Consider the following 23,852-nt stretch of genomic DNA (forward strand, 5'->3'; position numbering starts at 1 on the left):
GTGTAAGATTCCCTACATCTGTGCTTTAGCAAACCCATAGCAAACTGCAAACATCTCTGAGAAATCAAGACCAGGTAATACCTGTTTAACCCTCCCAATGCCAGCAATTATGTTTCCCACAAGAAGTTTCTATAATGGAATGTAATCCTGAAACACAGAATCTAAGGGATTGGCAGTCAGGTGTTTTTATAGATTCTATGATCTATGGAATATAAGCAGTTACATAATAAATACATATCTGCTTAAATTTGTTACATTAGGTGGAGATTAAGATTTTTTTTATGCATTTATAAAAGATGAAAAAATTATTTCACCCTAAACAAGATATGTTAAAGTTGGTGTAAATGCATAAAGGCTCATTTATGAATATAAGTTCAAAGTGCTGAAATTAATACAAAATTGTGCACACTTGGACACGACCCAAGGCACACAAGGGAAGTCCTTGAATTACCATCTTTATCATCCTTTATACCATGCTGCAACTATACAGTACACTATGCACATATACATCTGCCTTGTACAAGGCTCACTCTGCATTGGTAACCTTTGCACAAGTTGTAGCACAGGTTGAGAGTTGCCAACCAATATCAAAACTGATCAGGTGCATTTTGGCGCTCCCTGTCACACCCCAGTCTTCCCAGCCACTATCCCAATCCACTCAGCCTTAACAGTGGGTGATGGGCCTGTTAAACAATGACAATAAACAGTTAATTGTTAGGTTTTTCACTAAGGCTAATGCCACTGGGGCGTATTCACGGCAAGCTGAAAAACTCTACACGTAGGAGCGTAAGGTGCTATTTTTGGCAAGCATTTTTTGGCTTGCTGAAAATATACGCCATACGCTAAGGGGCACATTTACTAACCCACGAACGGGCCGAATGCGTCCGATTGCGTTTTTTTTTCGTAATGATCGGTATTTTGCGTTTTTTTCTGAAAATTGTCGTGACTTTTTCGTTACCAATGTGAGTTTTTCGTAGCCATTCCGAAAGTTGTGCAAAATCTGATGATTTTTTTGTAGCGTTAAAACTTGTGCGTAAAGTTGCGATTTTTTTCGTAGTGTTAAAACTTGCGCGAAACGTTGCGCCTTTTAAGTTTTAACGCTACGAAAAAGGCGCAACTTTTCGCGCAAGTTTTAACGCTACAAAAAAATCGCGACTTTGCGCAACTTTCGTAATGGCTACGAAAAACTCGCGTTTTTACTCAAAAATCGTAAAGACGCCGAAAAAAATCGCAAAATTACCGAAAAAGTCGCAAAATGTTCGTTTCCAATCGGAATTTTTCCAATTCGGATTCGAATTCATGTCTTAGTAAATCAGCCCCCAAGTGTGACATTAGCCTTCTCTCTAGCGCTCCCAATCTAAGTGAATCAATAACAAAGTGTATTTAGGTTTTTTTTCACCAGACTAATATTAAAAATCACGTCATTATTTTCACTTCAGCTGTGGTGTAACTAACTGAAGCCATTCAGGTGTCAAAAATGTTTTTTTTTTTTTAATCACAGCAGAAATTCTGCTACTTATCAGCTTTAAGACTGGACTGATTTATTAGATCTCAAACCAAGGAATCCTAAAAGATTCTCAGCAGTTTATTACTTCCCCCATTTATCACAACTAAAACTTTCCTAACTGTCAGGAACAATTTGCTGACAAGAAAGTTTTTAACGAATTGACACATTCATTGAACACCATTTTTGTCTATGGAGTGCTAGTGCTTAGCAGCAGCACTGTCTGAATCTTTGCTCCAGGGAAGAAGGGATTTGGACAATTCTAGTCTATGCTAGAATGAACCATTCCATCAGGAAGAAGTAATTGTTAGATCCAAAAAAAACATCAGCAATATTTCACAAAGCACAAGCTTTCCTAAAAATAACTGAGGATTAATCATTTGTTCAAACAGAAAATAAATATATTGATCCAAAACCCCTCAGTAATACTTAACAAAGAGGCATAATTGGTATAATAATTGGTATATAGAGCCACAGTCACATGAGAAGTACTCATAGGGGTATATGAAACTATAGGAAAGTAAGTGGCCCTAAAGTTGCCTTTTTCTGCAGTGCTGTACTCCTACAATGTGCCAGATGAAGGCTAATATCTAATTGTGCCAACTGGGGCAGCACAGCCATCCCACCTACCATCTTATCTTCTTTCCTTCTCTGACCTAATGGAGAAAAAGGATTTATCACTAAAGTAAAGAATATCATTGCATGTTTCTAAACTAATGGGGTTATGTTATAAAAGGCACTAAGTTTGCCCAGGAAAACCATAGCAGCCAATCAGCAGGTAGGTTTTACTGTGTTCAAAAGCAAGCATTTTATTGGTTGCTATGGGTTACTGCTACCGGGTAAACAATAGTGCCTTTTATTACATATAAGGGTAAAAGAGGAAAAGATACTGTTCAAAACCAAAAAGCGTTGCTTTTAAAATTATTTGCATGTGGCTTTTGTACACTCCTCTTAATATGCCACTTAAAGCAAGGTTCTCATGGCAAAAGCACCCATGAATAGTGATGAGCGAATCTGTCCCGTTTTGCTTCGCCAAAAAAATTTGCGAATCTTTCAAAAGATTCGCGAAATGGCGAAAATGTCGTGAAAAATTGTTGCCCGCGGCTATTCTTTTGACGCCTGCAACAATTTTTTTTGACACACAGCGAATTTTTCCGCAGCTAATTTTTCCATCCGTTTCGCAAAACAATCCGCCAATGGCAAAACGTGGAAATTCGCCATGAACCCATGCCTGGTGAAACATTTTGCCCATCACTACCCATGAACCTTTGGGGAATTACTGTATTTCTAGTAAATATATTGTATTCCATTCCAACATTGCCAACTTAAGTGCTGTCTTTAGAAAGCCACATTTTGCATTTTCCTTTAATAATGGAGAGTTACAGGCAAACCTTCCAACCAACAAAAATTCTTTAAGGTGAATTTACAACATTCTTAATATATACTATGGCTGGAAATGAAATGCCTTTACTGATACAGATGTTGAACCCTGAAGTCTGGATCAAATTATTTTCAGATCTGTAAAAGCAAATTGATACTGATGTGTTGTGCCTGACCCAAGAATAAAACAGCTTAGGTGTTAGTGCTGCTGCCGCCTTAAATTTAGCCAACACGTACATTTCCCAAAGAACTCATCACTTGGCAATTATGGATAAGTGATTACAGGGAACTGTGAAAAAGGCTCCATAAAATGCCTGACTTGGCAAGTTAAGGGATTATTTCCATTCTTCCTTTGAGAAAAACAGAGATTGCTTTTTTGTACAGTATTATGTAGATACTATAAACCGAGCACTATATATTACAGTTTCTCTGCAGTGCAAATAGCTATTGCTTAGTATATAAAATTATTTGGGAATTATTCACTTTATGAAGCAGCATGTATTGTGGTTTTAAATATATTTTACCCTGTGGTGTTACAAACATGGCATTTCTGGCTTTACATGCAGAAGCTGCAAATCGACTCTTAGGTATTGATTCTAGTGATCCTGCTGCTGTTAATGCAACACCTGCAATATGTTCACACCATAAAATGTGTTTATTTTTAATGAGAGGGTACTAACAGTTTATTTAAATACTTAAAACATCATATTTCTCTAGGAGTATACAAAGCCAAATGAATACGCCACAAGTAAGTGAGATACCCTACCTCAAAAGAAAATGAATATCTAACACAAGATTAGGCAAGAAATTAGATACATTATTTTTATGGCTTTATACCAACTACTTTATATTGGTAAGGAATCACACTTCTAAAGATGTCTCCTGCGACACTCCATAATTCTCTTCTGTAAAGGCACTCGGCACTGGACTGCTGTAAATTACATAAGTTTAGGGATCAACACAAAATATACTGTCAAATGTGAAGGGTCACTATTCGATCTATTTCTGATCAGCAGCCTATCAGTTGAGAAGCCAACAGATAAAATATTTTACACTTCAGCAATGATGCAGACTGCCGACTGATGTTGCACAGATAGTTGACAATTCATCTATTTACCACATTATAGTACTACACATGTACAGAAGTCAGTACTTTTTTTACAGAATTTTAATGATAGCCAATTCATGACATTTTATACAAGCTTGTCAAAGATCGAACTTTTTAACAGGTTAAAAATTATCTTGTAGGTAGGGTTACTACCCAGCCGGTATTTGGATAATCACCAGCTAAGGCTGGTGCCGGTGTCACAAATTTGCCAGCATTGTACTTTACATTACATTTCTAATAAATCCCTTCTTCTCCTACCCTCTCTGCTGCCAATCACACCTTAGAAGCAGAGGCCTGTCTCCACCCTGCCCATTTGCCCACCCCCACACGCTATCTATATATAGTTATCTATCTGATAACTTTTATCAAGGCTCATAACAAAAACATTGATCCAAAAATTAGACTGCAATGTATAGTGGAAAAACATTTTATAGATTTGCATCAAGGTATGATTCATTATATATATAAATAGAAGTCATAGTCTGTAATAGTTAACTGGAATCTGTTAATTATTATAGTGAGCCAAGGAGGAGTCCCAATGGCTACTGATATGTGCCCGGACCCTGGAGTTCCGGAAAATGGCAAAAGAGCAGGATTTGACTTCAGGTATGTTACTCTTTTCAATATTTGTTTGATATGCTTTCATATTGTGCATTGCTGGACACAGTATTAAGAATGGTTAGTCACACTCTTATTCAAAAGTTTAGATGGGTCATCATTGGGGTTTGAATGAAGACTGCAGTGGACAAATTGCTTGATAGGAGTCTAAACCCCCAAATTGAGTATGAAAGGCATTATTAACCTTTGCCCTTCCCTGGTAGTAGGGTAAAATCTTATTAAAAAAAAAAAGCATTAGGCGCATATGTAACCAAGGCTCCTTAGAAAAAAAAAAAGAGCAATAAAGTCACCCATGTTCTTTCTTTCATGTGCATTGGGTAATTGGTAATTAGAAATATGTGCAGGGGGCCCTTGGTACTACCCATTTCCAGAATGTGCAGTGAGATATGAAGCAATGAAACACATAGGGGGAGATTTATTAAGACATGAACGCTCCGAGCGTATTTTCAGCAATTCTTTCGCACTTGCACGACTTTTTCATACTTTTTCGTACGCTTGCGTGAAAAATTCGGAAAGGTTCTGCTGCTGTTTACAATCATTAGGTACGAAAATTTTGTGACTTTCGGATTGCCAATACGATATTATCGTGACTAATACATTTTTTCGTAAGCATTTTCGTGATATTTGCGATCTTCATAAATGATCGTATCCAATCCGAATTTTTGGATGAATCGGCTCCATATTGTATACACAGCTTGAAGATGCCATAGGAATACTCCTTGATAATGGAGTTAAATGTGGCACCAATACATTTAGGGGTATATTTATCATGCTGTGTAAAAAGTAGAGTGAAATTACAGGTGATGTTGCCCAGGGCAACGAATCAGCAATTAGATTTCAACAGTTAGAAAACCAAAGTTGCTACGAGAAATATCACTGGTAATTTTTTACTCCACTATTTACACAGTATGATAAATATACCCCTATGGGGTAAATTTATTATGCTGTGTAAAAAACAGCAGTGAACTTTGCTACACATCACCAGGCTTCGCCATGTAAAAAACAATGTAATTTTTTTACATGTCTGGCATTCAGACAGCAAAATTCCACATTTATGGCCTCCAGTTGGCTAGCAATGACTACATTTACTAATGATGACCCCCTTGCCCTACAATTAGGAATTTGGATGCAAAAAACAAATAGCTCTCCCATTTAAAAGGATGTTTAGAGGATTTGTATACTGTTGTTGCCTGAAAGATTACATTAATAGAAAGCAGTGTTTTAGAAAAAAAAAACCACACACAAAAAAAATAGGACATTACTTAGTATATGGTATGTTGTATTTGCTTTCTATCATTTAAGCATAATATATTTTCCTGTACAGCAGTTTCCATAGGTAAGATTTATGCTATATTCTTGTGCAGTATACACTCCATATTTAAAAACCTTCTCCTGGGACATATTGCTATTCATCCAACATAACTCACACATGGCCGTGTCTCTAACTTATGAACATCTAATTCATCAAGGGATAAACTTTGCTACATGAACATGACACAAATTACCAACAATCCCCCTATGAGTTCTATACAACTTAAAGTATTCTGACGTTATATACATTTTTTATTCTCCAAATACCATCAGTTTGTTTGCCTTTATTAACAGTAAAACATGCATCCAGAAAAAAATATACTTAGTTATTTTACTATAAGGACTTAGTTGTTTATATATTTCAAACCAAACCTAATATGCTCTATTAATCAGTTCAGCATCCTTCCTCTAGATGGAGCAGGAATTGAAAGCTGACAGCATAAAAACTTTGCTTCTAAATGGCATACTAGTTAGGGGGTAGAAAGATGCCTACATGCCTCCTACTCCCAGCCTTCATTAATATAAAGCTACCAAACACAATTCATTTAGACTGCAGGGTGCAAAGTGAAAAAGAAGGGAAATTGTGCCCATATTTTTGCACTTTGCAGCCTGCCTTTTAGTTCATAAATGACCCTTGTTGTCTCAGACTATTGTAAGACAAAATAAGACCTGTGAGCAGCAAAACAGAGATAAGAGAGATCTTGTTGCTTTGTTTGCAGACAGGCTATTTCCCATTAAGTAGAACCTGCTTCAAGCAATACAAAACTTCTACATACTTTTGTTTGCATTAAATGAAGGACAAAAACCTAAAGCATTTCCTTTTAACACTGGATGGTATCCCTTTAAAGAAACGTATTTGTTTGAAAGCAAATTGAATTCACTAAAGGCACCTAACAAATCTACAGCCTCTCTTTTTCATACATTCATAGATTTTTTTAGAGCAGCTACATGTAGAATCAAGGCCATATATCACTGTGGTCTCTTTCAAAGTCTCTCCAGTCCTGACTCATTCTTTAATAAGACTGTTTGTTTTAGTCTCTGGCATCCCCACTTCTTCCCTGAGTTCCAAGGTAAAGAGTACTGAACATTCCCTTTCTGTTAATGAGGTGGGAGTATACCTGAACAAAGTTATCACTAGTAGAGCCCCCTGTCTGTCCCACACTACTAGAAGGAAATTAACTACTAGAAGAACACCACCCCATTCTCTTGATACTATAAACCACTGCTTATTAAAAATAATATAGTAATATGTAAAATGTTGGTGCAATAAGAATAAATAGTTATACAATTTGAATATGTGTGAATGAGTTATACTGAGTTTATTTTTTATTCCCAAATTACACATTTAAAATTCTACATTTAAAATGCTTAACATATTTTTAGCAGTGCGCCCTTTTGTGGCATTAAATAGCTAACTAATTCATTTTTAATTAGAAATCTCCAAAATTTAATGGAATGCCATACTGGATTTTTGTTCCAGTTCCTGTATGCTTTTCCTGTGCCAAATATATTGGAAAAGGACTAAGGCACTTGTTTTAAACAAAACATGAGGCCATTTTCTTTGAAGTATTTTAAATCCATTAATTTTTAAAATTCAAACTGCAGATATTTTTATATTAAGTGAAATAAATTTCCAATAATAATTTTGTACTTTTTCATTAAATTCATCTTGGTAGTGCAATATTGAGATGAATGCTTCTGTTGCTTCCAGGTACATTCATTATTTTACTGGGTACAGTATAAGAAGACTAAACTTTTATTCACATATTAAACATTGATAAAAGTAAAAAAAAAATGTGTGTGTATATATCTATAGATATATACAGTGTGTATGTATATATATATATATATATATATATATATACAGTATATACCAAAACAAAGTAAGGGTCCGCACTTTGATGAAATTAAATGAGCTTTATTTGGAGGCTGACATTGGGGCCCAAACAGGGGCCTTTTTTAAAGTGTTTGGGCCGAAACGCCAGCCTCCAGATAAAGCTTATTTTTTTCCTTAAGCCCTGAGAAGTGCCGTCCCTTACTTTGTTTTGGTATTTTCATCCTTGGACTGCACCCAGGCCACAACAATGGATTTTTACGTGAGTGCCTGCTATGTGTGACTGCCATTTTAAGTGCATTCGCCATGTTTTTTCCCCATACAATGCACTGTTTCTATAATTATGGCGTCATTGAGGACACAAGCAGGCAATTGTCTTGACACAATTGTGCTGCACCTACTGCAGTTGGATACAATTTGTCTCAAATTGGGTCCATTTGTGCCAAATATATTTTCTAAGTTTGCCTGGCATAATTTCTGGTGTTCACTGACACCATTTCTGGCATTAGGCATGTGAATAATGTGTGCACTCTATTCTTTTGCCGCATCTGCACTGCAGCGACTGATGCAGAGCTTGAAGGGGACCCTGGAACTACCAGTTGGTCTGGAGGTGGTGGTAGCTCCAGGGTTCCCCAGTGTCAATAGATGCAGGAGCACCTGATTCAGAACTAAAGGCAGCAAGGACTGAGTGGCGCAGAGCACAACTACTGTATGTGGGAAAGCAAAGTATGCATTTTGACACATGTACCTTTCTTGAAAAGTTGGCCACTGCACTTACAGATTTAGATGAGCCCTTTTATGTTTAAAAAAAACTTCAATATGAAAAGTATATTTATATGCACTCGCAAACAAGGGAAGGACCAATTTATTAGGAAATTCACAGCATCCCCCACATCTGATGACGGTTCTAGGGGAACCGAAACACACAGAACTGCTTTGTTTTATTATTGTGAAAGATACTGGGACCTGGGATTTTAGCTCAGTGCCTCCACCTAGTGGACACTGGGGAGAACACCTCAAGGGTGTTCCACTTTGTAGCAAGAATAACTGTTATAACAGTTGAAATAGTATAAACACAACTCGGATAGACCAAAACCCTTTTTATTCAGTTCAGTCCCTTCCCCAAGAGCTCTTAAGTCCCCTCAGGTAGTGCTACCTGCCCCAGAGTACCTTCCCCTTTGGAAAGGTTGCAGGCAATCCAGCAATACTTGTCCTCACCAGGGGACACACACGGAGATTCCACGGAGAGGACTCTGTAATCACCAGCAGCCCAGCAGACTTCAGTCTTTGCAGTCTTAACACACACACTTTGCACTGGCTACTAACTCTGGATCTCTCCCAAAAACTGGCAAAACAACAGGGACTCCCTTTATAAACTGCTGGATCCACTCCTGATTTTTGGCTCCAAACCTAGGCACGCCTCCTCTCTCCAAACAGTGCACTGGGCCATCCAGCCAATCAGGTTTTTCCCCAGTCTGTAGCCGGGCTGGATGATGTCACAGACAGAAAAACACTGGAAAGAGTTCTCTGATCCCCTACAGAAGTTATGGTATGGGAGGGAAGGCAAAATGCCTGAAATCTCTGCCTGTGAAATTGTCTTTAAAAATAAGAGCTTGTGCACCTCTTCAGGCTGAAGGTGTCCTATTGTGGAGTGGCATGTGCACTATGCAAATGCAAGTCAGTTGATAAATACAGCCATTGATGAGTTCAGATTTTAGGGTGCTTTGAGTGGACATTGGAAACTTTTAGGCAACATTCAAGAATGAGAAATTTAGAGCATGAGTGGAATTAGAAACTAAATCTAATCTAAATATAAGAAACTATAAGCTAAAAAAGTAGTATCATCTGGCCTTTTTCATATAAGGGGTAGTTATAGTTATTTAATACAATAACACCACTTTACATAGGTTTCTGCTATCTGGGTGTCTTTGTTACCCAGTGTCAAAAGAATATATACAGGGTTATGAAAAATGTTACACTGAAAATAGTAACTATTTAATAATGCTGTTGTTTACATGGCAATTTCTGGTGATCATTTAGCAATGTGTGTTTTATTTGATTATCTTTTTTTACATAGTTTGATGAATAGACTCTTTAATGTACCATTCATGGCCTTTATTACTACATCTAGCCAAAACAAGTGTAAATTGTACTTTAAAGAAGAATCTTTAAAAAATGATGTAGCATTAATTGACTGCTATAGATATATTGCTGCTTGCATAACAAAAGGAATATTGTTGATACAAAAGTATATAGTTATGTTTTTCCTTTCAAGGAACCTGGATTAGGGCAAAATGAATTTTGCTGTATGCAGATGATTTTCTAACCATTTAGAAAGCTCTTACTAATGCAAAATCAGTGGCAATAACTATAGCACACTGACCAATTTTTCCTTTGTTACAATATGCTTTGCCTTTTGTACTCTTTCTTTAGAGTGGGCGCCAATGTCCAATTCTCCTGTGATGATAATTATGTGCTACAGGGCTCAAAGAGTATTACTTGTCAACGTGTGACTGACACACTCGCTGCCTGGAGTGATCATAGACCAATATGTCGAGGTAAGCTAGTGGAAAAGCAGATTCAAATTTCCAAGTCTTGGAAGTGTAACAAATACATTGTAAGAGCAGAAAAATATCAGAGGGTTTTGTGTTGCTGCAATGTGCCTTATGACATGAATATGACAATTGAGTTTGCTTTATGGATTGCACCAAGATATGATAGAAAAACACATGCGCTGAAGCTGTTGACAGCCGCAAATTGCAGAGGTATTTGTAGCCATGTCACATATTATTGCTTAGAAGTGAACTCTGTTTCTAAGATTTTTTGCTGAAATAAATCATTTTAAAATCACAAGTTTTCTGCCAAATGGACCAAGATGATTAAATTATAGTTAAAATTATCTTTTAATAGCTTCAGAATTGGCATGTGTTAATTTTATTACAAATTATTATTTAGATACTGTTTTATCAACTTACAATAATTGGAACCTGTAAAAAATCATATTTATAAATTCCTAACTCAAATTAATGTAGATGTAAGATGGTAGGTGACAAGGCAAAGAGGAAGTAGGGTTAGGTTCTTTGGGCAAGGGGACAAGTTACCTTTAGCAAGGCAGAAAGTTGTGAGATCATATTAAGTCCACAAACAGCAGAAACTCTTACATCCATTGAGCTCTTTGGGGTTATCAACAAGTGTTTTTTTGTTTTTAACTCTCTTAAAGGAAAACACCCAGAATGAATACTTAACCAACATATATACTTTATGTCATTTTAAGTCACCTATTACATAATCCCACAAAGCTGGGATATATAAATATCAGTAAATATTTCCCTTTTACATCTATTACCTTGACCCACCATTTTGTGATGGTCTGTGTGCTTCCTCAGAGATCACCTGACAGGAAATATCGCAACTCTAACTGTAACAGGAAGCAGTGTGGGAGTAAAAGACAGAACTCTATCCATTAATTGGCTGATGTGACCTAACATGCATGTGTCCCCGTGGTTTGTTTGGGTGCACCGTGAATCATATGGTCCCAGGGGGTGGCCCTTAGTACTTAATGGTACTTACATACTAGTAAAAAAAAAAATTATTTTTGTGAAAATGGTTTATTTAGATGAAGCAGGGTTTTGCATATGAGCTGTTTTATGAAATATGTTTTTATAGAGACTGCTTTGTTCGGGGGTATAGTTCTCCTTTAAGGTTTGGCAAAGTACCCCTGCTGGTGCTTACTCTTCCTCCAAAAATGCATTCTTTTCCATCTCAGAACACTGGTCTGAATTATGTAATTAGAATCACCTGGGGGTACCGAAAAACTTGGAACACTCTAGTAAGTCTACCTTTTCTTGTTACTGATGACCAGAGGGATGCTGAGATATCTGTCCAGAGCACAGAACAGTGACATAGCAAGGAAAATTCATTGCAACCAATAAGATGTTTGCTTTTAAACAGCTGACCAGTAAATGTTACCTTCTGATAAACTGGGCCACTGGTCATGCAGCAAAACTTACCTTTTAAAGTCTCTTTTTCTCAAAAATCATTTAGCAAATGTAAGTACAGTGCATTGTAAGTTCACAGGGGAGCAGTGTGTGCATATTTACTTTAATTTCTGCATACTTTTCATCCCACAAATTTAGCAAGGTAGACAGCAGTAATTAAGTAATAACAAATTTTTTTTTTAGTTGGCCACACAAACCACAATATTGTTAGTGTGTTTAGTTATTTTCTACTAAGCTGGCAGTCTAACCACCATGCATTGGGGATCACAAGCAATCATTATCAAATTGGATAAAGTCTACTTAATGAGAATGAAAGATCCCTTCTGCTGACCTCTGTCAGTACTTTTGGGTGCCATTTGTGAACCTGGAATGTGCCTTTTGCAAAGATCCTGCCATTTTACTGAAAGCAGAATTACACAGTTTGGTAATCTTGTTTTCTTGCTGACCGCCAAATTTGTGACATCATAATGATACTATATAAAATAAAAAACTAAACATTTCAAGTTAAAGTACACAGATTAATGCTTTTTATTACATTTGATTTGCAGCACGAACATGTGGCTCTAACCTTCAAGGCCCATCTGGAATTATTACATCACCCAACTATCCAGTACAGTATGAAGACAATGCGCATTGTGTTTGGGTAATAACAAGTGTTAATCCAGAAAAGGTATGAGATGATTTTTTATTTTAATTAATCTGTATCTAACGTAAAGAATAACAGCATTAATTCGCTGGTACAGAAAACTGGACACTGATTTATTGTTATTTATTAGATAATTAGTAGTGATGAGCGAATCTGTCCTGTTTCGCTTCGCCATAAAATTTGCAAAATGGCGAAAAATCTGCGAAACGCGTTTGTTGCACAACTTTTTTGTCGCCCACGTCTTTTTTTTCGCCCAAGTCTTTTTTTGATGCAATCAAATGTTGTAAGATACATGTGGCAAATTGCAACAATTTTAGGCCTTTTTTTAAGAAAAGTCATAAAAACCATTAACTTTAGGAAAGCTTTCCAGATTGGTACTTTGGTGTAGAAAGTCTTCTTTACCCATGTTGGATTTGTCAGAATGTGTACTTTCCAAAAAATATATGGTATGGTTTTTGGGGTCACCCTACATTTCTGCAGCTTCTACCACTCATAAAACTGTCATGTGTTTATGAATTAGGTAAAGGTAATAGTGTGCACAAGGTATATTTGGGGGGGGGTGTCTCTAAGTGCCATGTGCTTTGATAAACCTATGTACAGTGGGCATCAAACTGTTCAGTAGACCTCTGGGGTTCATATTTAGGGTGTTTTATCTTGGTACCTAATGACCTGTAGAAAATAAAATGCTACATGTTGGAAGTTTTGAGGTGATTTTTGGAAATGTCGTAAAAATCGTCAAACTTAGGAAAGCTTTGCGGTTCTAAAAACAAATGGGTATCCATTTTAGATTGAAGGAAATGTGTACATTTCCAAAAATATATGGCTTCCTGTGGTGAGCATACTATTTTGTAGCATTATCCCTGTTCAGTGGACCCCTGGTGTTCAAATTCAGGGTGTTTTATCTTGGTGCCTAATGCTATGTAGGAGTTAAGCTGTAAAATGGAAGCTGTGAGTTGATATTTGGAAATGTCATCAAAATCTCCAAATTTAGGAAACCTTTGCGATTTGGTATTGTGGAGTAGAAAGACATAGGTACCCATTTTAGATTTGGGTGAATGTGTACTTTCCAAAAATATATGTCTTCCCGGGTGAGCGTACGTTTTTGTAGTGTCCCACATAAAATTATGTAAATGTGTTGATTTTGCAGAAGCTGAAATGACAGAAATGATAGATCATATGGGGGTATGTTCACATTGGGGCCCCTACATGCCACATACTTAGGTAAACCTATACATATTGGGCATCAAACTGTTCAGTGGCATTCAAATTCAGGATGTTTTATCTGGTACCTAATGCTATGTGGGAGATAAGATGCTGCAAACTGGAAGCTTTGAAAGGATTTTTGGAAATGTTATCAAATCACCAACTTTAGGAAAGCTTTGCGGCTTGGTACTTTGAAGTAGAAAGACATGGGTACCTATTTTGAATTCAGGGGAATGTGTACTTTCTACAAATATATGGCTTTCTGGGGTAGCTTTATCCTACATTTTGTGCATAAAATAATTTTTGTTTCTGGTGTATGTGTTTATATTATGGAAAATATTATTTTGTTTTAGACATTTAGAAGCCTATATCTTGTTACAGAATTGGAATTTCACAAAAATTCTACCATATTTTGAAAGATTAGAAAATCAATATATTATTTTCCTGGGTAAACTTGAAGTCCCCCCGAGGAAAGACCCCTAAAGTAAAAATGTTCAAAAACTGTCTGGGTTAAGATGATGTTCTATTGTAAAACATGCGTGGTATCACTTGAAAAATCTCAGTTTGAAAAAGCTATTAGAGAGTTAACTCCATTATGTTTGTGAGTCGTGATTTCAGTATTAAATTCTTTCAGGTTGTTTAATAATCCCTCAGTAGTTTTTTTTTGTTTTTTTTTTGTTTTTTTTCTCTTTTGCGTAATAATCCAAATGAGTCAACTGCAGTGCTCAGTCCTTTATTCAGCTCTTAATTTTTTTCCATATTGTATTGATGTGTGTGAAAACTATAAATGCTTTTTTGTTCAGGGCTGCTATTATCTTTAGTATTAAGGTATTTGATTTCTCATACACTATACACTTACAAGCCCATAATCATAAGTACATAGACTGTAGCCCTTATTTACACTGGAGCATTCCCTTGTAGTAGAAGAACAGTCCTAGTGAAAGTCCACCCAGTTTAACACTTTATTTCAAGACCAACCCTCAAAGTGCCATGGACTACATCATGAAACTTCCTATGCAGCATTTACCTCTCTATGTGTGCACCCCATTAAAGCGTTGCAGCAGGTTTACCCCCCACCTGCCATGTGCTAGCGTAATCCCCTGTAACACCCCTCTATATTACTTATCCCCTTGTATGTGCCAGAGCTGTTTATAGTAACCACCTTCTAAATATACAAATTGCTTTTCTCTTAGCCTCTGCAACAGAAGAAACTGGAAATGTACTAAAAAAACAGTCATGTTGCAGCTGAGGCTGTGTTGGTGTATGCTCTTTCCAGTAACTACTTGATATATTACCCCTGCAACAGAAGATACACCTCTTATGTAGCACTCGTACCTCTCAGTCTTGCTGCAAGATTTATACCATTGTCACATGTATAACCATCCCACAGCTAGACCTTTGCATCATATGCCACATCTGTTTCTTTCTCTCATTCTTTTTGTAGGATTAAACCTGCTATGTGTCACAGCTATCCTATTCTGTTACACACTACAAATGGAATAAAATCCTTGTGTCCCACAGCTTCCCTGTTTTATAAGCCTCTTGTACCAATATTAAAACTCTTTTCTACCAAAGATATTCCTTTCTGCTGTAAGATTTTAATTAGACATGGAGAAGCGCTTATTTATTGTGTTACGGTTGTATTTTTTTATTTGCCTTACAAAACTAACCCATAGATTACTCAGCTACTTGGATTCCTTAGTTACACCTCTCAGTCAACCACTTTGCAAACCGGAAGTGGCATCATCAGTAATGGGCAGGGGTAGAAAAGAATGTTTTAAAAATGTTTAAAGGGGTAAAATATAGATACTATAGGGAATAAAGTGTCCCCTATAGTAAAATATAGGGATATTATAAGCCCCTGAGGAGTTTCATGACTTCTAATATCCTCATATTTTACAATAGGGGGTACTTTATTTATTATAATATACAAGTTTTAGTGAGTCATGTGCTTACTTGTTTATACATATCTGCTTTAGCATTATAATTGGAATCAGAGAAAAGACTGGATAGGCTGGAGAAGTGTTTACGTGAATGCTCATTCTTTGCCCACTCCCTATGTCCCTCAGTCCCACTTCTGAAGCAGTAATGGCTGATATAATGTTAGTGCCAGTTTGAAATAATTTTGTGTCAAATTGATATTGACATTTTTCTTTAAAAACTTTGAAATTAGTATCAGGCACTACAGCCCACCTAGTCCCTTGCAATATGATCAATTCTGCATTTAAAGATTTTTATTTTATCCTTAAAAGTGATCAGCAAATCTGTGCCATTACGCTTCGGCGGAAAATTCTAGAAACAGCAAAAAATTCCGGAAACATGGTTATCATGGAACTTTTCCGGCCCCTAGTGCTAACCTAAGGTGGCCAATAGGATGCTGCCCCACTAGCGAAGAGAAAAAAATGGAATTTGGGCTTTTTAAGTTACCAGGAGAGGCTTTTTGCCACCCCTGGTAACTTCTGGTGAACTACTGCCTGAGGCAAGTATCTAAACTCGACAGATGGCAGCAGCACCCCTGGGTTTGTCAACATTTCTCATTTCCCTGTACTCTATAAATCCTTGACAATATAAATAAATGGAACAGAATAGCACGGGATATAAAATTTAAGAAGAGGTCAAAAAGTAGAAACAATAATAAAATAATATATTTAAATAAGCTTTCAATTTGTTAAAAGACAATTGGGGTGACAATATAAAAGATGAATGATTACAATGGTTTGTATAATACGTTTAAGGCATGGGCCTCTGAGGTATTTTGATTCCACTTTCTATCCATCTGTTATTCAGTAAACAGTTATAGAAAATGTTCCAAAATCCATCAGTGCCATTTACTATAGCAGTAGTTCCCAAAGTGTTGGCCTGCCTTCCCTAAAGTTATAGAAGGGAAAGTCTTTGGGGCTATTTTTGCTGAAATTTGAGGCTAAATTTTTAAATAATTTAATTTTTGCTATGACCTTGGTTTCATAAACATATGGTTAGATTTGGGTCAGTTTCTAAGCGAACGAGTACATATTGCCAACAAGCATACAGTTCGGTTGGAAACTGTATGACAATAATATCACAAATCTGCATATGTGCCCTCAGTACTAAGGATAAACAAATGGAAAGCAAGTTGCTTTTTTTTTAAATTGTATTTTCTTATATTCAGCATTGTTTTGGTAAAAAAGCTACAATATTATCATAATTTGAAACAAGAGTTATGGTACATCAGGTAGGCTGTTTACACATTTATTAGCCAAGTGTCATCTTGTATAAATTTGTGTACCTAAGCTGCAATTTATTTATCCATGGCTAGAACATTCCCTTCTGTTCTTTCCCTATGCTGTGAATTCAGTGACAATGATTCTAATAAATGACTGGCACATGGGGTTGTTCAAGCTATGAGCTCACAGCTAAAAATAAAGCATAGCTTGAAGTGGCCCTTATAATGATTTAAAACTATACAGATATATTTACTAATGAGTGATATCACTTTTTTCAGGAAAACAGTTTTGATATAAGCGAAAGGACACACTAAGGGGCCCATTTACTAAGGGTTTCTGAGAAAAGTTTTATTTCTTTTATGTTTCATTTTTAAAAGAGATTTAAGAAATGTGTATTTTGGCAGTATACATACAGTATTTATTTTAAGGTTTTTTTTTTAGATATTTAATTTGAGTTTTTTCTTTAAACCATGAACGTTCAAGATTTATAAAACTTTATGTGACTTTTTTTTTAACTGACAAAAAGTATGTCAGGTTTAAGCTGGCGAGAACCAGTCCTATGAGTCCTATGGAAAAGTTATTCCAATCATTGTTTTCTATTTCACCTTTTCAATGGGAAGTTAATCCCCCATTGTTTTTTATTTTACCAAGTTTCAAGGGGACATTAACCCCATCATTATCTTTTATTTTATCCAGTTTCAAGGTGAAGTGTATCCATCATATTTTACTTATAAAGTGGAAATGAATCTGATCATTGTTTTCACCCAGTTTCAAGTGAAACTTAAACAAATTGTTTTCCAAGAATGAGCTCCAGTGCTCCTGAAAAGGCTGCTGGAGCAATTCCTGTTTGGAAAAAATGAAGAGGATTCATGGAAATTAACCAATATTTACATTTCACAAATTTCTCAATTTTTTTTGGCTCGAAAAAAATTTAGATTTTTCGACAATAAACTTTATATTTCTTTCCACGCTTCCATGACATTTAATAAATGCAAGAATGATCATGTGTATTCAAAAAAAATACCAAATTGAGTTTATATGACTTTTATGTCCAGAAGATTTCTAGTTTTAGGGCATATTTATTAAGCAATTTTGCAAAAAAAATTTTTTTTTTACTTCTAGATATTTTCGAGATTTATGAATGGATTTTTGTCAGTACTCGATTATTCTGATATTGTTTCTCTAAAGAAAAATCTGAGTTTTTCAAAAATAACTCCCAATAATTCATGATTTATTAATGTTTAGTTAATGTTTAGTTTCAAGGAGAAGTTAATGCTCTCATTGTTTTTTGTTTCACCCAGTTTCAAGGGGAAGTTAATGCTGCCATTTTTTTCTATTTCACCCAGTTTCATGTCAAACTTAAACACATTATTGTTTTCCAAAAATGAGTGCCAATGCTCCTAAAATGGCTACAGGGACAACGTCCATTTAAACTTGAATTTTTTTGAGTTTTAACAATACTTTAAACTCAAAACATTTTTGTACGCACAATTCAAGCATTATTGGGACATTTTATAAATACAACAATGATTGAGTTTAATTCGAATTCGTACAATATCGAGTTTATATGACTTTCAAGGCCAGAAAAAAACTATGAGTTTTAGTAAATGTGGCCCTAAGTAAATGTGCCCCATCCGCTTCTCTCTGCATCTGTTTTGTAGGCAGGTGAAGAGAACTGGATCCACCCTGATATGCTCCAGTGTCTAGCTGCATTGACAGGCACAGCCTCTATTACATTTTTCTGCCCGATCTCCACTCCATGTAGTGCACTTAGGCCAACACTTGTCTCCTGTTAGTGCAGCTAGACACTGGAGCATATAGGAGAGGATCCACTTCTCTCCACCTACCTACAAAACTTAGATGGATTGAAGCGGACCTTATGCTTAGTGTGACCTTGCCCTTAGAGTAAGAAGGAACCCACTAACAGACTGAACACTGTATACATTTTAGCCAAATCTATAGATGCAAAACCATATAAAATTCTATGAGACTTAACAATGGGCAATTTGATTGAATCTGAATAATGTAGATTTGTGGCACAGAAATGTATCTACAATCGTTCCATCTGCTCTTTTTACTGAAGCATGGATGATTTGCATCAATTTATTGTTGCTAAACCTGAACTGATCTGAACGACTTGTTTCACATGATTGGACATTGTGGTGGGAGTTGAATTACTGCCAGTTTGTTCATTTTTATCTGAAATGTCTGTGTTCCTTCTACACCTGTGTGTTAATTTCACAAAACATTGTTTTTGGTTTAGTAGTTCTCTTTTTATTTTCAGTGTTGTATTGCTATGGGTATATCATTATCATATGTGACATAATTCTACAAGTCAAAAGAAGGTGAGAAATGCTTTTTAATATCTTGTACATGAAAAATCTCTTGAAAACTTAAACAGTAAGTCAATCTATGTCTCTTTAATATCAGTGACTTGGAACCTAAATAAATGAATCACTGTGAACCCAATATTGATGCAAATCTATTCAGATAAGAAATTGAGAGCCTGGAACTTCCTGGAACTGACTTTTAAATATTAATAAAGACAAGGAACAAAGCATATGCAATAAGATAACATTGCCTGTATCAAATTTGTGTTGTTAATAAAACAACAGTGTTGCTGGGAGACAATTTTTACATTTTTTATATATAGCGAGACTGTATAAATAGCAGTCATGTGATCTATTCATTTAAATGGTATTAAACAGAAAATATAAATTTAAAATCACAAGTCACACAATGCAATAAACATATATCGCTTGGATTTTTAGCCATTAGTAGAATGGCCCTGTAGACCTTTTGATGCTCTGGTCTTTTTATCAGTTTAATGAAAAATTGTGGTAAAATTCTGGACTTTCATCATCTCAATCTATTTTCAGGGTCACAACAATGCATCTTAAAAATTGCAGTTGTTCGTCCTTTGCTATCTTTGTGTGTTTTGAGTTATTTACTATTCTGATCTTATCTAGCCCGCTATATGGTTGCTGGGTTAACAAGATGACATGCAGAAACCAGACAGTCTTATGCTGGAAAATCAGATTACAATTTAAATTCCAAACTGGAGAAATGCGTAACACAGCATTAACTAAATCAGTAATAAAATATACCAACTGCAAGTTCATTTTCTCTTCCTTCAAAATGTGGCAAGGTTTTTCTCATCTAAATTTCATTCCATTTTAATTATTTGAAAATTTTCTGTATAATCAAATAACTTACTGTATTTACCCTTTGGAATTTTTTTTACCTTCAGTCGAGAATTAGATATACATTTTAATGGAAAGGATAAGCAAAATATTGAAGAAAATCAGCTACACTGGAAATAGGATAAATTTTCTTTTTTTTTACATAATCAACTCAAATCCCCTTTCATTTCATTTAATGCCTCATCTCTTGTAAAGTAATCTCTCCTTACCTTTCAATCAACTTCTCGGTTACATGCAATTTGAATATAGGCTGCCAGTAATTTTACATACTCCATTTAAATATCGCTATCCCCAGCTTTTCATATATTATAATACATGAAGAAATTGGGTTTTCTATTTCTAGAATCTCGACCTTCCACTGAGGTTCCATTTACTACATTTTTATGTATATCTAAAAGATTGTGCATTTCAAATGTATTAGTATTAATTGTTAAACTGAGAACAGAATACATTTCCATGCATAAAAACCTTGAATGAAACTATTTAAGTTCATTCAAAAATGCAAATCAGATTCTATTGTCAAGTACTAACTACTACTTCCCCAAGAAGCATATTAATTTCACATTATTTTGTACACTATTGATATTATTTTGTACTTTATTGACATTATAGCATCTATATGGCTATATATAATTTTGTGTTAACAATGCAGTTATTGTTTAGAGTCTATTAATGCTTTCTCTCTCCAAGTGTGTTAAGAATAGTGTCACTTTTTAGATCAGGAATCTGCAAATTGACTAAAGATGCAGCTTTTGGTAAACTTGGTCCATATAGCCATCAGATATTAATAATAGTGCAAGGTTTCCCTGTACTTATCTGAGAAAATCTGAGCAAAAGTCCAAAGCTCACTATATGTGCTTTTTTAAATTAAGAGTAGTTGTCCACTACTTATATACTACCTATCTATACTACTTATACTTTAAATTTTTGGTGCTGCCTGCTGAGCCAGGAATTATTCAGGCAACAAAATGCTCTATTACCCCATGGAATCTCATCCATTAATAGGAGAACTGTTATGTTAAGTACTGTATGTACCCGAATGTGTGCAAATAATAGCAATATTTTGTTATCCTGTATTTTAGTAACTTACTTAAAAAAATGACAATATAATTAGCCGATCTGGCAAATTATGGTGTGACTGAAAGACAATTTCACCTGCAAATTTTGCTCGCAAAATAATTATTAAAAAGATTATTCATTTTTTTTAAACCTTAAAGTAGAACTTAAGTTTTCCTAAATATATGCAAAATGTAATGGCCGTGTAAGTATCATTTGACCTATTTTTCAATGTATTAAGATTAAACTTTACTTTCTATCATATTTTCACATATCCACTGTTCTTCCTACAGTTCTCTCATATACATATTCATCATTTTCATAGTGTACTACATCAACCCCGGGAGATATATTATTCCTAAAACAACAAACAAAGTATATTGTTTAATAGAGTATTTTTTATTAAACATTATTTTGTTGAATCCTCAGGTGCCTAGCATAGTTTCAGTGCAATATCTAAATAATTATCTCCCTTCAACATGTAAATCTTTGCTTTCTCCCATACTACAGTGAGTTTCACCTAATATCTGCCTGTTCGGTGGAAAATTCATTGGAACCCTTGGGTTTAAAATGCTGGAGAATTTCTTCATTTGTTTTAGACTTATACTATAAATGCATGAAAGGAATCAAGTAACCATGAAACCGTGAACATTTTCTACTGCCTCAGTTCAAAGATTCCTGTAACCTGCCCAGACCTTGTTCCACTGCAAAACTATGAATTATGGGACTTAGGGTCCCTCTGTTTTCTAAATAATCTGTGCCATAATATATCACTTCACGAAGGAAAAGGTGAGATAGAGGACTTTATCATGTATAAGGGGTCTTATTTAATTGGGTAAGGGGATTTTTTCTCTTTAATATCTGTTTTTCCTTTTAATAGCTTTTATATTACATAATAAAAACTATGCCTTCCTTTGGAGCCAAATGAAGTCCATTTGTTTCCCTTAAAAATATATTTTTGGAGTTAACTATTTTGCAATGTAATATACTTCAAAAGACAGGTTTTGCATTGAGAATTTTAATCACCCTAAGGTGGCCATTTACTAACCATCAATTTTTTTTCCAATTTGATTTACGATGCAGCAAAATGGCTAAAAATCCGAATTCACCAACTAAAAGTTGCTAAGATCATGTAGAAGTCAATGGCAGATGTCCCTTCCCTTTTCTGAAAGATCCCTCTTTTTCTTCATAACTTTCGAAGTTTTTGATTTTTAACTCTGGTTTTTTGTGTGACCATTTTAAAAAGTTGTGGTTTTCATGCGACAAGTTCAGGAATAAATTCAGGATCTTTGTGACTTTTCTCGCATGACTTCTTTAGTTCAGACTTTTTAGTAAATGTAAAACATTTGTTGAATTCAGTTTACTCAAATCTTAAAATTTAAAAAAATGAGAAATGTTAAGAGTTTTAGTAACTGTGCCCTATAGTGTGCTTTAAAGGTCGTCTTACAGTGGAGTACTCTTGGTGTAAAAATTGTTTTTTTTTAAAATATACTACATATACCGCGCATTGGTGCAAACTCTATTAATGCTAATTTTCATCTCATTCATTTGTACAGACTAAGTACAAACAATTTGTACCTATTAAACAAACGAGAGATTATAAAAATGTTATGCAGTAGTTAGTGATGAGCAATTCCCGTTTTGCTTAGCCGAAAAAATTTGCAAAACATCAGGAAAATGCGGAAAATCAACAAAATGTTTTTGTTGCGCAACTTTTTTGTTGCACACATCTTTTTGTTGACATGAACTCGCCTCTTTTCCCACATCCATGCCCAGAATGTGCCTATTTTGATGTAACCACAGCTTATTTTTTAAAGTGTTAAGAATTTTTATGCAGCAAATTTTTGCAAAAGTTTCACAAAACAATTCGCTAATGGCGAAATGTGGAAATTCTATGCAAATCCATGTCTGGCATCACTAGCAGTAGTTTTTTCTCAGATGTGTTTGAGTTGTAATTGGCATATTGGCCTTTGTAAACTTCTTTAAGCAAACTAAAATGTATTTAAAAAAGGAGATGTTAGCAAATGATATACTGTATATATATATATATATATATATATATATATATATATATATATATATATAGCAAGACAATGAGCCGCACACGCAGGGACTTTTTTAGAAAACAAAAAATTTCTTTAATGAAAACGATCCAACGTTTCGAGCACCAACTGTGCTCTTCCTCAGGGACAAACCAAAATTGGTTTGTCCCTGAGGAAGAGCACAGTTGGTGCTCGAAACGTTGGATCGTTTTCATTAAAGAAATTTTTTGTTTTCTAAAAAAGTCCCTGCGTGTGCGGCTCATTGTCTTGCTATATACATGGTTTTTGCAAGCACCTGGGGCATTTGATTACTATTAGGGTGTGCTCTGTTCTTTTCTGTATATATATATATATATATATATATATAGTCCAAATTGAATCGGCACTCACCGCTCCAAAGGCACTCGCCGGGTGCTGACCAAGAAGTAAACAGCAAGTTTGTAGAAAGCACTCACGGCATAAATATAGTAAAAAATTTATTTTGTGTTTATTTAATCATCGCATTTAATCATGCGATGATTAAATAAACACAAAAGAAATTTTTTACTATATTTATGCCGTGAGTGCTTTCTACAAACTTGCTATATATATATATATATATATATATATATATATATATATATACACATATATATAAAAAAATAACCTCAACTTAGTGTGCTATGGAATTCAGTGTAGCACTTTGAAATGAAAAAAGACACAGCTTTATTGACAGCATTGTTTCGCTCATCACTACCCTACACCCC

The 23,852-nt window shown here is 35.2% G+C and overlaps 1 protein-coding gene across 1 annotated transcript in view; it reads left to right on the forward strand.

Annotated features, from left to right (window-relative positions):
* csmd1 (CUB and Sushi multiple domains 1) overlaps positions 1 to 23,852 on the forward strand; it is a 716,970-nt gene that overhangs the window by 427,856 nt on the left and 265,262 nt on the right. The window contains exons 9-11 of the mRNA XM_031902727.1: positions 4,511 to 4,598; positions 10,189 to 10,313; positions 12,302 to 12,423. Of these exons, the coding sequence (XP_031758587.1) occupies positions 4,511 to 4,598; positions 10,189 to 10,313; positions 12,302 to 12,423 (335 nt within the window). The remainder of the gene's footprint in view (positions 1 to 4,510; positions 4,599 to 10,188; positions 10,314 to 12,301; positions 12,424 to 23,852) is intronic.

This window comes from Xenopus tropicalis, chromosome 5, assembly GCF_000004195.4.
Source record: "Xenopus tropicalis strain Nigerian chromosome 5, UCB_Xtro_10.0, whole genome shotgun sequence".
NCBI lineage: Eukaryota > Metazoa > Chordata > Amphibia > Anura > Pipidae > Xenopus > Xenopus tropicalis.